General features: G+C 41.6%; 2 protein-coding genes across 4 annotated transcripts in view; both read left to right on the top strand.

The window, feature by feature from the left end:
- AFF3 (ALF transcription elongation factor 3) overlaps positions 1 to 17,861 on the top strand; it is a 337,924-nt gene that overhangs the window by 182,663 nt on the left and 137,400 nt on the right. For all 3 annotated transcript variants that reach the window (XM_080556980.1, XM_080556979.1, XM_080556981.1), the window contains exon 5: positions 9,377 to 9,463. In XM_080556980.1, the coding sequence (XP_080413106.1) occupies positions 9,377 to 9,463 (87 nt within the window). The remainder of the gene's footprint in view (positions 1 to 9,376; positions 9,464 to 17,861) is intronic.
- Positions 11,350 to 16,143, top strand: LOC308178423 (uncharacterized protein). Its single transcript, XM_080557023.1, has one exon. The coding sequence runs from the start codon at positions 13,887 to 13,889 to the stop codon at positions 15,066 to 15,068; it is 1,182 nt and encodes a 393-aa protein (XP_080413149.1). The 5' UTR covers positions 11,350 to 13,886; the 3' UTR covers positions 15,069 to 16,143.

Genomic DNA, 17,861 nt, shown 5'->3' with positions numbered 1-17,861 from the left:
CCTCTTATTCTACTGGGGCTGATCTCTCTAAATCTGTCATCATTTTTGATCCTCTTTTCACCTTCTCTCACTTTCCAGCATTTTTGAAGAAATGTTGACAAAGGAAACAGGCCATTCCAACATCAGCCTCACAAAGTTCTACTGCGTTACTTCTCCCTTTTTCAAACACACAATGATTGAACAAGCTCTTTGGGCCAAAGCATGAGATAGAATCATAGAATCATAGAATCATAAAGGTTGGAAAAGACCTCCAAGATCATCTGGTCCAACCATCCCCCGACCACCAATATTACCCACTAAACCATGTCCCTAAAATAGTGGAAGATTACTTTCAATTGACTGTGCTCTGTGCACTGTCCCACTTTACTAGGAATATCTGGTATCCTTCATTCATAGTAATGAGTTTGTCCGTGCTCAGCTCTTTGTATATCTGTACTCTTAGCTGAATTGGTCTCTGTCAGCTTCAGCCACCACTTTGTGCCGCTGTTCTCCTTCTAGAGTAAGAATCATCAAGATTTAACGTCTTTCTGTCAATTCAGATCTAGGAGGTACACAGGCAGCCTTGAGAACAGATGGTTGAATTCACATACACTGAAGCATGCAGTGCTACACTGTTTTCTTAATCTCATTCAGAATAAATGCCTTGTATATGAACAGATTCCCCAAGTTGTCAGAGTGTCATAAACAAAATTGTTTGCTAATTGCAGTCAGCCACATCCATGTAAGGTTGTCCAGGCAGGATTTACAGGCCACTTTGCCTTGCAGAAACTCTCTGTGCTACAGAAGGGAAAAGAGAAAAAGAGCACCTGCCTTGGTGCTCAGATCCGTACTCTGAGGTCCCAGCCTGCTGCAATTTTTACCTGCAAATTTAGCACATTTCTTCTAATGTCATGAGAAACTGTAATGGCAAAACCTTACCGAGCTGTGCTTCATAGAACCACATTTCAGACCACTTTAAGTTCTAATACTTTAATTCTGATTTCTTTCCTTCTGTGGTCTTTTTTTACCCTCTCTATCACCTTTTCACCCTAACCAAGGGGGTTGTTGTAGTAGCAGGAAACAGAAGCCTTCCCTCACCTTGTTAAGGCTGGCAGCTTCGCAGGTCCATTAGCCAAAAGGTGTTCTGGTAGTACTTTACACCTCAACACAGGGCACAAGATGTTTATTTCATGTAATGTCTGCACATAACCTGTGCACAGAGCACACAGGCACTGCTATACTACCCATAAGTTTGTGAAGCTTGAAATATTCAATTAGTTGGCTGAGTTAAAATTATTGATTCATACCCACGGGTGAGCATCCACTGTAGATGCATAAAAGCACTCTTTGTATGAGCCCTCGGGTTCCCAGGGACGATGTGAGTCTTTCTGGTACCTCAGTCCTCTTAAACTGGCTTCACAAGTATAAAAGACTGGAACTAAGATCAGCTTAGGCCAATCTGGAGACTATTTGACCTTCTGATCAGGGGATGAATCAGTACCATTAATGTACCTATCAGAAAGCTTCCAGAATCACACAGGACAAGAATCCTGAAAAAAAAAAAAAAAAAAAGCCTAGTTTCAGAAATGTATTTTTTTTCCCCACACACACAAGTCTTTCTTTGATGACATCCTTACATTTAGCAGCATATTTTTGTCAGATATTTCAGCACTGCTAAATATTTACCATGGTGGCATTTTGTGTTCTCCAAACCACAGATGTTTTTCATAGTAAATGTGTCTGTTTTGTAGCTTTTGGCATTTTTTGTTTGCTCCTTTGTCCATATTAATACAATCATCCATCAAATACAGAGTAAGACCCTGACCAGTGTCTTGGTCTTTATTTCTGATAGCCTTTGTTTTAATTTCTTGAAATATTTCCAGAGCAATCCTGAGGCTGCTACCGTTCCTTTGTTAGCAGACTGCACAATTAACATGCTTGTTATGATCTCTGAAAATGTCAACTATGTGCACTTTTTCATTATTATTTGAAATCATGCAGAGATCTGGACCTTGAAGTATCCTAGGTCTTTTCCTTTCCTCTTTCTCCTCCCCCAACTCCCAAGAGGCAGCTATTCATCTTCATTAGCCACTTCTGTTAGCTTGCTGCCGACTGAGACCAGAAAACTGGCTGCATCAGTCTTGCATGGCAATTCAGGAATTAGAATCCACAGTCCTTGGGTGCAGGAGGTTAATGCACTAATAAAGATTGTACCTTGATTAACCACATCATCTCAGCTTGCCCAGGCAAGGCTGGTTTTCAGACAGTTTGTCATATCATATGGCCCAGTGCATTCAGTTAAAAACATAGCTTCCCAACTAAGATCATAGAGGGCAGTTTTGTCTCCTTTTTTTTTTTTTTTGATGTTGTTATCTGAGTGAAGAATATTTAAAAGTTTTCATGGAACACCCCTAAATTCTGTTCTATGATATACCTGTACATGTTCTTTCTTTCATGATAGGGGTAAGAAATCTTTCTGGCTTTAACTCTGGTATGAGAGAGCTTGGCACAGGTTATGCCCTAGCTAGCACTTGCTCTTAGGATCAAGCTGTTATTCTCTTGGATATCCATAGCTGATAAGCTCATTTGGACCCCATAAATGAATAACAATATGCAAGACTCCTTGTTAAAGAATTATAATCACACATTGAAGGAACTAAGTAAGTCAGTTTGGTAAGTGGATGTAGAATTTTTTCATGTTTATCTGTCCTAGATTGTTGAACCTTGACTAAATGTTGCAGGTTATTTGCAGGATGGTTCCACTAAAGCAGAGATATATTCCAAACATAAATTTATTGCATTGGCATTTGTGATTTGCTATAGAGTGATTTAATCCACAGATCACATTACAAATGTTCACGATTTGGAGTGGTTTAGTTCTGCAGATACCAAACATCTGGAGATTTAATGCTGAACACATTATTTAATGCTGCAGTCTGCAAGATCTCTGACCTTGTCCCTTTCCAAGGGCCTAATTTCTTTTTCTCTCTTTCTCTCTTTCTCTCTTTCTCTCTTTCTCTCTTTCTCTCTTTCTCTCTTTCTCTCTTTCTCTCTTTCTCTCTTTCTCTCTTTCTCTCTCTCTTTCTCTTTCTCTTGCTTTCTTGCTTTCTCCCTAAGATGCATATACACATGCACACACACACATAGAGTCCTGTTTCCATTAAGCAATTAAGGTGATGTCCACCTGTGTGGGTCTGAAGAACTAAGCACAGCACAAAAGACTCTGTCACAAGCTACACAATTGCTTTTATTTCTTTGCTTAAGACAAAAAATTCCTTGACAAACACTCTCCCAGACTGTCATATATCTTTGAATGTTATTCTGATGAAGCCCATTGAAATAAATTCATAACATAGAAAGCAATAGGACCTTGGAAGGGTCTTGGGACTGGAGGCAAAGGGGAAATATGGTAGCATGTAGCTGGTAGCATGTAGCTGGTAGCAGCAGATTGCCATGAAAAAAAAAAAAAAGACTTCTAGAAATCATTTCAGCAGGAATAAGGGAGACAGAACTGCTGGCTGTGACTTGGTGCTGAACCAGCACCCAGCTCAGCACAAATGGTATCCTTAAGACTATTTCTTGTTCCGTCACAGAGAGCTCATAGTGGTTCCCTTGTGTCATCTTCCAGTTAGTGTGCGTGCAAAACCATGTTTGTCATTTATCTCAAGTTTAGAAAGCATTTGACACCATACATGACGTAAATATTAACTATAAATCAAAACCTGCCTAAATAAGTGGATGGAAATGAAGTAATACATTAAACAACAGAAGATGAAAAATGGCAAGATATTTTGTTGGGTCATGGTAGTTCTGAATAACACGTTGCCAAAAGGATAATGACAAAATAAAAGATGTTCAAATGGAAAGAAGAAAATGATCAAGTGTTCAATGGAAAATAGAGAATTTATGAAGAAGAAGAGAAAAGGAGTGTAGGTGTAGTTTGGAAAAGTGACATCTTAAAGAAACAAGAGGAAACAGCTTTATCTTGCTATTTTACAGATGTATATTTGCGGCTTGGGTGAGAAAAGCAATAACAGACACTAGAGGAATCAATTTTAAAAAATGAAAATTTGATTCTTCATATCATGAGAATCTTATCATAGTGAAATGCTGTCAGCTTCAACATAGTATCCAAAAGTTTCATTGTCAGACACTTTGCTTTGGATGTTTGACACTAAAATCATAGCCATATTGTCAACTAGTGGCAGTGGAGCTTCACTGAATTGAAAAGGATCTTTGCCAGCTGACAACACTTAAAGAGAGAGTCTCCTGTGTTTCAAAATAAAAATAAAAATATGTTCTGTGAAGAGAGGAGAGTAACTGGATTAGAGGTTTTCATACGGTGTTCTCTGGTCACTTGCTAAGGGTTCTTGGAAAGCTCTTTGTTAGTTTTGTGTTGCCTCTACTTCCAGCTGAAAAAATATATCCAATGCCTACCTAAAAGCTGCATTTCAGTGTAGGTGACTATAGAGAGAGCCCCTCTGTGGTCCCTGTGTGCTGTCCAGCAGAGTATTTGCAAAGGAAAATTGTGTCTCACCAATCCCCTATAATTCCTGTGACACGTCAGTAGAGCTGTGTACGAAGTTGAGCCAGCTAAGATAATTTTCAGAAGGTATTTGACAGGGTCCTTTATGAGATGCTACAAAAATTTCTTAAATCACCCTCTGAGAGAGACAAAATATTATGAATCAAGAATTGGCTAGGTGAGCGCCAGCAAAGAGGAGGATTAAACAGTCAGTTTTCTTAATGGGCCAATGATACGTTCGAGTTGTGGCAGTGAATGAACAAGGTAATACATGTGGCAAGAACTTAAATTTGGATGAGACTGAATTCATAGCTTGTTTTTAATTACAATTTTTCTGAATCAGTTCACCCATTCCTAGAATCATACACCACACAGCAAGATTGATAGCACTAGATAAACAGCATTGCCTTGAGTTTGGAGTAAATACTATTATTTACCTCTGCATGGTACTTTTCCTGAAAAATTACCTACAAGCTAGGGTTAAAAGCCCCAAACAAAACACCACAAAGCTGACATTAATCCACAGGAAATGTCTCGTTACTTAATTGTTGCTGCAGAAACATTTGGAGCAAGGATACACGGTACTATAGATTTCTTTATCTGAAGGTTTTCCCTTCAGTGAGAAGAAAAGCATAGCTTGTATGCTGACTAAGATTAACTAGGTTTAGACATTTTTAACTTGTAGAGCTGGACATTTACGTATGACTGCTGAAAACTGATTTACGACAGGCAGAGAAGAACACGGTTGCAGAATTACAATGTGCATGTGGATGAAACGTGCCGTTGCCACCACCACAAAGATGTCAGCTGGAAACAGCATCACTGTAACCCTTACAGGGAGAAGCATATGTTAATAAAAATGGGGGCAATCAGAGGTCTACTGAGACCTCTACTGAGTGGCCTGTTGCAATTTGGACGTCCCTTCCCATAGATGCCTCCTCTGCTGTCCCCTTGCCCACCTTGTCCCTGCACATGCAACCTCTGCTGGTCCTCCCCATCCCAGACCATCTGAGCTGGCCTTTGGTCTGGTACATCTCTGGCTGCAGGAGGAGGAGGGTTGTCACCGTCATCTCAGATAACATGTCCTGCAGATGGGCACGCATGCTTCTCTACATCCATTTCTAAGCAGTCTGGTCAGGGCTTTATTCTTCAGACTAGAGATCTGTTTTCCACACTTTGGGACCCCAAATGGCGTCTCAGTGTTTCTTTTAGTTAAAAACATTGTTAACATTGTTCAGGACTCTAAGGTTAGTGCAATCAAGACGGGAGAAAGATCTAAATTGGTTTAAGATCAGACCCTTACCTTGTAATGCCTGGAACATTACTTGGTTCAAGATATTTCAGAAATATTTTTTGTCCTATTTATGTTTAAAACATCCCAGGATTATTTCTCTTTCTGATTTCAAAAATCATTTGCACCAATCTTTACTCTTAACATCAGTTTGAAGGTGCAGAGGATCTTAAGAACATTTACATTGTTAGTGCTGTTCATCAGTAGCTTTGAAATGCTGGTTTCAGTCCAGTGGGTATTTTATGCCAATACTGCCAATCCCTAACACCAAAGACAGACAAGTTAGCTGACCAGAAAAAAGAAGCTGTGCATGAAATATTATTCTCACAATCCTTTTGAATTCCAAGTTGAATCCTTTTTATTTAGTTAGTTAGACAGTTGCCTTTCAGGCTTACATTTTCAAGCATTTCACACCATGTACTAAAAAAAAAATCTTTACATAATAATATGCCACCACTAGTGCCTTTAATCTGTGTCGAATATCTTCAGAGAGAGCCTAAAATCACAAGAGTTGGTGCATAGGGACATATTCTATACATGTTTCTGGTTGCCGTTGACCTTTCTGGACACCTAAATCCTTCCTTCTGTTTTTTGAGATTCTCTTCTTGACAGTCAGAAGGAGACTGTGCCCATAGCTTAATGCTTCTCTCTTTAAAAAATATTTTACTGCATTTAAAGCTTACCACTGCTCAAAGTTGACAACCCATATTTTTCAGATTTTTTTTTTTATATTATGTTTTCTGTTTATATTTTAGTTCTTGTTTTCTAATTTGATTTCATTTCTAAGTTGTCTGAATTTCAGATGGTATCAATAAATAGATGGTAGGATCACAATTCAAAATATTATTCTGGTAAAATCACATTCAGATATTCATTATAATAGCAATTATTAACCAAGGCAAATATCAGTGATATTACTAAATCTGTGTGTCAGAAAAGGTTACATCAAATTTAAATTATGTAGAAAACTTTATTATATACGACAACTCAAAGTACAAAGGGAGGAGAAGAGAAGCTAAATGAAAAAAAAAAAAAAGGACGATTAAGGCCATTTTTCATTGAAGTGTGGATGAGAAATAATCTTGGGGAAAAGAAGAAATGAAAGATTTTGACATGTCAAAAAAAAAGGTCACCCTTATTTTTAATCAGCCCTCTAGTCCTTTCCATGGATGAAGGTATCATTGTCAGACTTGGGCAGGCAAGGAGGGAGGGAAGAGCTCTGCTCCTGCTAACAGATTGGTTTCTGCACAGCATATAGCAGACTTCTCAGAAGATGTTTCCATGAAGGTGACAGTGGGGGGTCAGCCACTGTATAACATGGAGGAACTGCTGCTTAGGCAAATGGAAATCATAAGTACTCAGCAGTGTATTTCACAAGTACGATGACTTTAGGTCAAAACCACCAGAAGCTCCCAGGCTGTCTGGCCCAATTCTTCAGTTGTCAAAGCTGTTCTTCAGCTCTTCTTCAGTTCTTCAAAAGAAAGGGCTACATAATTCTTTCCTATGCAAGCTTTGGGACTCAAAACATCAGCTTGTAGGGAAAAACACTTTGGGAATGGAGTTTTACAGGTGGAAGCACCTTTCCTCTGTATGCGCAATATTTGATTTTCTAGAAAGTAAGCAAATGGTCATGTAAAAGAAAAACAGAGGAAAGAAGATGAGGAACTGATCCATTTTTAGATCACAGCATTAAGAGTAAAAGTCCCCATTGCAACTCTGCTTTCCAACAATTTGCTGTCATAAACTCTTACAGTTGGAATATTTCTCAGTATGTAATTCATTCATCTTTTGTAAATATTAGCACCTATGCCAGGTACTTGCAGCTGTAGGACTGCTCCCTTCCAAATGTCAAACTGCTTGCCTCTGTTTTTAGTAGCCTGTGTTTTTGCTTGCCTGTGTTTAAAGAACTTACTGTATATTAAAACTTACTATATAGTGCAATTGCTGGCACTTATCAGATAAGCGAGTCATAAGACGAACAATCTTCCTCAAAGAACTGAAAAGCAAAGCAATTCTGATACTGAAACTGCAAACCACATGATGTGCTGATTACAGGCACCCACGTAGATTACAGAAGTATAATAAATCATGTAACTTTTTAGCCTCAAATAAAATAAAAGAATGTAGTTTTTATTAGGAAATAAACTGTTTATCAAGAACGCTTTAAAGGTGACATTTATTACTAATAAACTATGTTGAAAGGGCTGATCTGTTCATTGGCAGAAGAGCCAGAGACTTTCTTTTATGTAAAAAATGCCCCATCTCAGTCCATGCAGGGTCAGTAAGCACTTCCATCAGCACTCGTGAAGGATGGGCAAGAGATTCACCCACACCTTCTTTCAAACTAGAACAATTTCTTTTCTCTTTAAAAAGAAATGAGTCATGGAAATATAACTCCAGTATTATTCTGGGAGTGATCGTATTTCTCGGCACATCTCTTTGGAATATCACTGAGAATCAATTCCAGAGTCAGCTAATAGTATCAAAAACCCACAAAGCATCTGTCAGGCAAACTCTTGATAGTGTCAGTGAGTCCCATGCTTAGGCAGAATGTTATTTCCTCTTCAGCTCTTGAAACGTATGGGTTGGCTCTTCAGGATTGTCATCCTCTGCATTGCTTCTCATATAACTTCTGTTAAGCTACTGTGCACCAAATATTATAGCTTGCTGCTGAACACGTCAAAAACCACATCCATCTTATAACAGCCTACACTAGAGAGGAATATGAAGCCTCTCTCTTAACAAAGCGTCTCTTATCTGAAGTGTTTAACTCACACAGATCCGTTAGCCCCTGCCTTCCTAAAAGCAGACTTGCTTTGGAGACCAACTCATTCTTCCTTGACTGGTAATGGCATTGAAGGTGTGTCTACCTGCTACCTGAAGCTGGGTCAGAAATGACTGCATACAAGTCAATTCGAGCTACATGCATCTCTTAGCTATTAAAAATGCCTTTAAAAATAAAAAATAAATAAAATAACAGGGCGGAGGCAAAGGTGGAGTGCAGCACACCTTGTTTAGGGTTTGCTGCACAACTGTCACCTGTAAGGCACAAACAAGTGGCAGCTAGGAGCTTATTCAATTCCTTCAATATGAAAAAGGCAATTTTAGGAATTAACCATTGGGCAAGTTCAGAGAGTTAAACATTTATCATTCTGACCTTGCCTGTGAAATCTACTTTATTAGTCCATAGGATGTACTTCATTGCTTGGTCACAAACTGAGATTTCTGTTCCCATACTACAAAAAATAAAAATAAAATTATTCTGTTAGTCTCACCAGACAGACTACATTGCATGGTAAAAATGTGGTTGCTGATTGTCAGAAAAATCAAACTTCTTGCACTTAAGATGCATTAGCTATTCAGGAAAATGAAATGGTACTTAAGAACTTCTCTCAAGAATGTGCGCTAAAAATCAATGTAGATCATGTATTGTCTAGATTATATGTAAACTGGGCATTTCCTAGAAGCTACAGTAACTTATGTATTCCACTACCCAGACATTTGTGCTACTGATATACTGTTATTGTCTCCTATTCCATTGACTTTCTAAATACAGTCTGCTGTACAATATTGTTTTTCAGGAGATGACCCATTCTTGGCCTCCACCATTATCAGCTATTCACACACCAGGGAAGGCAGAACAAAGCAAGTTTTCCTTCCCAAACAAGGTAAGAGATGTAGCAATGTAGAGTCATGCCTTCTGCACCTCAAAATACATCCTACATGAGCTCTGGCTAAGCATGTGAGGGCTCTGGGCTGAGGCTGATGAAGTGCTGATGACTTTTCCATGTGTGTGCCATTATCCCCTTGCCTTTTCCTTGCCTACAGCACCTGCAGCAGTACATGGTCTTGTTTGCATATTTTATGGCAGCAACACTGACCCCGGTGTGATGGTCACAGGTTCCTCACCCCAGGGAAAAACACAGGTGTTGTTGGTGGGGTGTCCAGAAGTGGTGCCTTCTGTGGGCACCGGCTGAGGCTCCTGACCAGTACTTCAGGGCATATACAGCTGCTGCAAGTCAAGAAGCTCCTGCTCAGATCCAGTAGCTCTTACTTCATTTGCCCATCAAGGACTGAGATGGTCTTTGCTAATACACTGGCCTGCACAGCTAGGGGCTGAGGAGAGGGCGGACATCCCCTGCTACCAACCTGGTTTTAGGGGTAGCTTTGCTACAGAGGCAGGCAGTTCAGTGCAGTGATGCCTGGAGGGGCCACAGAAGTACTTGCTGGGGAAGTATTTGCCTGTCCAAATCCAATGGCAGTGGACCACAATGTTCCTGGTCCCAAAGGACCAAGGCCACTGGTCCTGCTGATGGTCCCTTGAAACCAGCTCGACTGATGTATATGTATCACAGGTAGCATATGGTGGGGTACAGCAAAGCTTATTGGCAACAGCTTGGGGAAACCACGTTATTTGCACTTGGTAAATCAGGATGGAATGAGGTCAGATATCCTATGGATGAGCCAATATAATTCTCACATTGCATCATCATATACCGTTTATATGCTTTATATGCTACAAGCATCTTTCTTGAAATATTAAAACTTGAAAGATGGTATTGATGCCATTTATAGCCTTTTTCCTGATAAAGAAAGTTCCTTTGGTAACTGTAAGTCCATTCTGCAAAATTTAGTGCACAGAATAATTGTAACCACAAAGCCAAGAAAATGTCAAGATTTGCCTACGGTAAAACAGCTTTTCCGTGGATGATAGTGTCATGATTTTGAAGTACCAGGGGTGTAAACCAAAACATCTCTGGCATGTTGTGAAAGAAAAAGAAGGAAATAACTCACTGTCTTTGCTCATTGAAGACAGACAGTTGATTGAAGATGGTAGGCGGGCTATAGGCTTCCTAAATTAGAATAAGCCCAGTAGAAGATAGCAACTTACCAGCTGGTGAAACGTTCAAATGTGAATGACAAAAATGAAGTGGTGCTTGCAGCCCTGCAGTTTCTGCCACAATTATTACCATGAAATGTTTTTGTGTAGCACACGTGCAGATGTGTATGGGCAAGGTGTGCCCCTATCAGCAAATGTGTGTGACGGTCATGAACTCACTTCCTCACAACTAATTGTATTGTGATAAATATAGGAATAGCAGAACCACAGACTGTAGGGCAAAGATATGTGAATAATGGCTGATATTGACTTTCTCATCTTCTCTCTGCCTGTTCATCCATCTCTCTGGGAAATACTCTGATAGCTTGAACTGCAAAGCTGTTTTGGAGGTCTACCATTCATTTTTACAGAGACCTTTCTAGTTGGTTCCCTCTTGTCCTAACAAAGTAGAATCCCCATTTTATTTAAGCTAAGGATGGATGAGATTTTATCTAATAGTACATGCACATACCTTTATACATATGACATGGACACTGTATTGTATGCTGGGTGGCCTGCATAGCCAGAAATTAGAGTTCTTTGTGTGAGATGTGGATTAAGTACCCAGTGAATCTCCTCTTGGAAAAATCCTACGTTACTGGCCATAAAAAACGATAAATTTAGATACCATCTCTATTTGTAAATATATTTTAAATAATTAAAATATATTTATTTAGCCTTCTCTGAATCTATACAGTTGGATACTCAAGAAGGCATCTGCTTTTCAGGCTCCCAAATGCAAATAATGGTTTCCTAATTTTTCAGTTGTGTTTTTGAAATATGCATAAGCTAACTATTGTTTTTCACAAAGAGTAGTGAAAAACCTTTGTTGTATCTCATAGGAGATAACTCCTTAACCCTTAGGAAGCTTTCCCACAGATAAGCTACACAGCTGTCCCAAGTTGTTAGAACCTGAGAAATACACCAAACTGTAGAGGATGACAAGTTACTCAAAAAAATGGGCCTGTCAGTCAAGTAGTGGGCAAGACCAGCAAAGAGGCTAATAGGCTAACTTTGGGGCATCAGCTCCTTCCTCCATCTCTCCATCACCATGCAGTGTATGGTACTGTGAATTCATTTCCAGCCTTTATGAAAGTGCTGAGAGATCAGCTGAGGTCATTTGCAGTTTCTCTTCAAACCAACACCACTCCAGAGGAGTAAATAGACTGCAATCCTTTAACAACAACAACAAGAACAAAAATCCCAGGTGAAAAGGTATTCATGATCTTGGGAATGAGAAAAAGCTTGTAAGACTCCCACCTCGTTGCAAGGATGCAAATCATTCTTACTTTGCTGTCTATAAAAACTGAGTGTCAGCATCATTACTTCCTGTACATACCAAACTACTTTTCACCTGCAACTCAAGTAAGTAGTGATTTGACAGCCTGAAACTTGAAATTTATTAATTAGGCTATTAAAGTTGCAAAGGCCACAGGAACTATAGCTAGACTGGTTTTGAAATCAGTCTAGCAATAAAAGCTAAATAACTGAGTTTTATGTATTACACGTACAACAGAATTACATTTTTGAAACTGTGTGTGTGGATACATCCACCTATATAGCTCTACATGCTCCGTGGATGGGAGGTTGCATGTGCATATGCTACACGTGCATATAAAATCAGACCTCACTAACACTGGAGGTCTACACTAATCCACAAGAATGGAAGTCATTGTCAGGTTTGAAGTGCTAGCTACTGCCCAGTAGGTTTTCTAGCACAACACTACCAGGAGAGCACATACAGGGAGCTGTCCTTTATATAATACAGGTCATAAAGTTACACTTGATCATTAACTTTGAATTTTCTTTCTCTGTGGAATTAATTTGTACTCTTGAATTTACTAGGAAGGGGCAACGACTGTCTCTTTATTTCTTGTTTTTCAAAGCTTGAGGATAATTGAATCCGTGTGTGATGTGACAGGCTGCATGTGCTTTCTTTTCTCCTATCTCTGTCACACTTTGTTATGTACAAATGATTAGGCATTATTTGATTGTAATTTTATTAAAAACATCTTAATAAATAAACTTTAAATGAATAATTAAATTTGATGCTTGTATGAATGAGCTTTCATGTTCAGGCATTAATTCTCTACTCTTCTGTGGGGAAAAAATGCTGTTAATTCTGCTGCCTCCTTTTCTAGAATACATCCTAGAAACAATAAGGTTGGAAAAGACCTGCAAGATCATCTGGTCCAACCATCCCCCTGCCACCAATGTCACCCACTAAACCATGTCCCTAAGCACCACGTCCAACCTCTCCTTGAACACTCCCAGGGACGGTGACGCCACCACCTCCCTGGGCAACTCCTTCCAATGCCTGACTGCTCTTTCTGAGAAGAAATGTCTCCTCATTTCCAACCTGAACCTCCCCTGGCACAACTTGAGGCTATTCCCTCTAGTCAGTCTCACTTCAGTGCCAGGTAAAACTATGGATTTTTTATTTGTTTGTTTGTTTGTTGTTTTGTTTTGTTTTGTTTTATTCTGGGAGTTATTGAAAAACTCCCAGAATTGAGTTTATTGAGGTCCGCTGATGGGCCTCAGTGTACCTGCCAAGGGTCAAGCTGAAGAATCTGCCTGTCCCAGGCATCCCCTGGGTGCCGGTGCCTCAGGACTGAGCACATCAGACACACGGAATACACTGCTCAACAGGCAGTGGGAATTGCTCTTGAACAGCTTCTCTGCAGCCAAACTGTATTTGGGGTTCCAGGTAGCTTAGGAAGATGTTGTGTGGAGGCTTGCAACAGAGACAGCTGGTAGCAGCCAGGCAGTGACCACCCAGACTCTTGAGAGACTCCGTTCCCTCCAGGAGTTTCTGGCTATGAAGATGCCAACAAATTGCTCATGTTAACAAACGTTCTGTCCATGACTGCCTGTGCAGCACTTTGTGGGGGAACGTGGACATAGTGTACTAAGTGCACTGCTGACACACAACACCGTGCCCACAACATGGTAATTACAGGCATGTCAGTCTCGCCTCAGTCCCAGGTAAAACTTAGGAGAAAATTATTCTAGGAGTTACTAAAAAACACCTGAAAGACAACGTAGTCATCACTGATAGACAACATGAGTTCATGAGGGAACAGTTTTAGAGACTGTGTAGGTACCTCACAGTTTTAGCGACCTTATGTGTGACATGATAAGTCTTCTCATGTCCAAGAGCTGCAAGGACCTTCACACAAACTTAGAGAGGCGAGGCGAGGGGGATTGCTGTGATGCAATGTGACATCACAGTGGTGCCAGTGACATCACAAAGGATGAGTCACAGCGGGGGAGCTGTCATCAGGGCCAGCAGCAGGCAGCACCACCACACTGTGGCCTGGGCCGTCGGTGAGTGCAGCTCGCACCTCCTGCTGGCTATGGCTCGTCTGATCTTCGTCGCCCTGGCTGTGCTGGGCATTGCCCAGAAGCCGTGGTTGGTGGATGATCACACGGATGTGGATATGCACGAGAGAATGCAGCAGCATGCAGAGCAGCTGAGTCAGGGCATGGCTCGGCTGCTGCAAGAGATGGAGCAGAAGAGACAGGAGCAGAGTGGGGTGGCCCTGGGAGCTCTGCTCTTCACCGCCTTGCAGCAGTGGCAGCTCTGGACCTTGGCTGACCTCCTTGTCCTGCTCTTTGGGCTCTGCCGGTGGCTCAGGAAAAGGAGCCGTGAGCTGGGCAGCCGCAGCAAGCAGGGCAGCTCTACAAGGAAGAAGGAGGATGATGGTGATGCAGACCAAGACGGTGACTCTGATGACATCTGGGAGCTGGGCAAGGTTTGGGACGATCGCACCCAGTGGCCAGCGCCGTACATGGCAGACAAGTGCAAGGTGGTGGAGGAGCTGGTGGACGAACTTCTTGGGGCCTGCCGAGGACTCTCCATGATCTGTCCCTTCAAGCCACAGCTGCAGCCAGCCATCGGTGTGGGCTGCCTCTACGAAGGCTGGAGTGCCCGGGAAGACAACGTCCTGTACCGCCTGCTCGTGCCCCTGAGGCCTCCCCCTGGACACATCTTTCACCCAGAACTGGGCACCGTGGGGAAGACGGCAAAGAGGAACCCTGGCCTGCGCGTGGAGCTGGAGTGCGCCTGTGTGAGGGAGCAGCTGGTGGGGGACATGCTGTGCTTCCTCCACCACCCCGAGGACGAGCTGAGCAGAAGACAGGAACCCAGCCTGCTACGCACCCTCTGCACCGGCTCCTACCTGAACGTGGAGGAAACCACCCGCTGGTTCCAGGCGTTGGTGAAAGCAGCCTGGGAGCTTCTGCCGCAGTCGCGCTGCTGCCGCCTGACGGTGCTGCCCTCACGTCGCTCCTGCAAGATCAAGTTGGTCAACGCCTCCAAGAGCACCCTCTCCATCGAGATCACGCTTGGGGTGCAGATAGATGGCTCAGGCACCTTCCTGAGCCTGGCGTAGGCCGCGGACAGCTTCACCAGTAGCCCGGCGCCGCTGCACAGCACCAGTTTCTCCAGCAGCGCAACAGAGACACCTGTTAGCAGCCGGGCAGTGACCACCCAGACCCTTGGAGAGACTCCATTCCATCCAGGAGCTTCAGCCCATGCAGATGTCAATAAACTACTCTTGTTAACATACACTCTGTCCGTGACTGTCTGTGCAGCACTTTGAGGGGGAATGCAGACATTTCCCTGCTCAAGCAAGGCCACCTAGAGCAGGCTGCCCAAGGCTGTGCCCAAGACGTGGTAATTACAGGCCTGTCGCTCTCGCCTCAGTGCCAACTACAACTATGGAGAAAATTATTCTAGGAGTTACTGAAAAACACCTGAAAGACACTGTAGTCATCAGTCACAGACAACATAAGTTCATGAGGGGAAAGTCCTGCTTAACGAACCTCATTTCCTTTTACAACAAGCTTTCCCATCTAGTTGACCTAGGGAAGCCAGTTGATGTCATCTTTTTGGATTTCAGCAAAGCTTTTGATACTGCTTCACGCAGTATCCTTCTGGACAAAACATCCAGCCTACAGCTAGATTAATGCGTAGTATGATGGGTGAACAATTGGATGAAGGCTCAGGCTCAAAGAGTTATGGCAAATGGGGTTACATCAGGCTGCTGGCCAGCCACTAGTGGGGTTGCCCAGGGCTCCGTTTTTGGTCCAGTTCTCTTCAAGGTTTTCATAAATGACTTGGGCGTCGGACTTGAAGGTGTTTTGAGTAGGTGACACTAAAACAATGACACTGAACTGGGAGGCGCTGTTGACTCCCTCAAGGGTAGAGAGGCCTTGCAGAGAGATCTTGACAGACTGGAGTTCTGGGCAGTGATCAACTGTATGAAGTTTAACACGAGCAAGTGCTGGATTCTGTCCCTGGGAAGGGGCAATCCTGAATATACATGCAGACTGGGAGATGAGAGGCTGGAGAACAGCCCCACAGAAAAGGAGCTGGGGGTTCTGGTCCATGGCAAGTTGAATAGGAGTCAGCAGCTTTGGGTACCGCAGTAGAAGGAAGGTACAAAAAAACTAAAGAGTGTCCAAAGGAGGATGTGCCCACAACGTGGTACTTACATGTTAGAATATGCTCACATTCTTGAAACAATAAGGTTGGAAAAGACCTCCAAGATCATCTTTCCTCTCTTTCTTCATTTTTACTGCCTTGAAAGCTTGATGATGGGTTTGATTTCTATTTATATGTTTGTGATGTTATGATCAGCCATCATTTTGTTATTTGAGAATTAATTTCTCCACTTCAGGAAAACTGGTGTCTTGTCACAAAATTGGAGCAATTATTATCAGAAGCTAAGATATGATAATAAGGTTGTCTTTTCAGTGCCCATTTCATTTACGTTTTCCTTTCTTGTTTATTTTAACAATCTGGAGGAAAAAAAAAAAAAAAAAAAAAAAAAACCTCCAGAAGTGAAGCCTTCACCTTTTCTTTTTTAAGTTACATGAAGGCATATTTTTTCCTACCTCAGTGAGAGTATTCTCTATTTCATGACTGTATTTTTAGTAGCCTTTTTATTAAGAATAATTTGTCGAGAATCAAGACACTTTAAAGAATCAGTTAAAAGGAGAAGTGAAAATGTTATAGCTCTTGTTTTGCTGAAGTGAAATTTGAGGCAAAGCAAAGTCAATGGCAGAGGTAAGATACCATTCTAGACGGTTAAAAGGTAAGGGCGCATTCTTCCTGAAGTTGATGAAAATGTAAAAGGGTAAGCAATTTCCTTGTTTAGCAGTTTCAAACAATCTTACAAACAAAAGGATATTTCCATCAAAATAACACTATTTCCCAAAACGGAAAACAATCTCTCCACCTATAGGTACATAAATTCACTACTCTGGAAACCAAACCTGTTCTAAGAGCCTACTTTTATTGGCAGCCTGACTGGCTACTAGAATAACATTTAAATTCAAGTGTATATATCATTATATCAGCACTGCAAGCCAATTCTGACTTCATAAGATTATATTCAGTCACGGGGTGGGGGGTGGGGGGGAAGTCTTTAATATTCCTTTATCAGAAACATTCATAAAATGATGAGGTAATATGTCAAAAGCAGACAATTTCAAATAATTGAGAAATTATTTTCAGATATGAAACACGTAGCGACATTGTCAGCATATGAGACATTCTAGTGTAGACGATGGTAGAAACTCTAATATTTGCCCCAGAATTTGATGTCTCCCATTTCAGATATGTAGGGTGTCACTGAATTACAGATGTGTGCTATGCCATAAAAATTATACAGATTTAAGTCATGCAGTCCAGAAAGCTTTTACTCCAAAGCAAATGGTGCAGATGGAGGAGATTTGACCAGCCAAGTCTTCAAGAGCCCAGTGCCCACCATTCGGACAATCTCCTTTTGGAGTTGCCAAGAAACCCTTGGGCCCTCCAGCCCCTGAGGCATGTTTCTGCAGGACCCACAGCAAAATCTTAGCTTGGCCAGGTCAGAGCATCCTTGAGCTCTCTGGGGACTTGCAGTTCCTTTCTTCAAATTTCTACCTTGGAGATTTCTATGGGTGGCATCTCTGTGGGATCTGGTGAGCAAGTGAGGAGATAACACAGACAGGAGTTGGAGGAAGAATGAAAAAGGGAAATATTTTAAGATGTGTTTCTGTGTTTTTGTTGTTGTTGTTGTTGTTATTTTCTTAAATTTAAGACCAACCTAAGGCCTGAAGTCTGGCTTCTGAGCTGTAGCAAAGCTACAGACTTCTCAGCTGTTTCACCTCTTTAAAATGTAGCAGAAATGTACACA

The sequence above is a fragment of the Anser brachyrhynchus genome (assembly GCF_964034855.1).
Source record: "Anser brachyrhynchus genome assembly, chromosome: 1".
In the NCBI taxonomy this organism is placed as follows: Eukaryota; Metazoa; Chordata; class Aves; order Anseriformes; family Anatidae; genus Anser; species Anser brachyrhynchus.
This window is presented reverse-complemented; position numbering and strand designations above follow the sequence as displayed.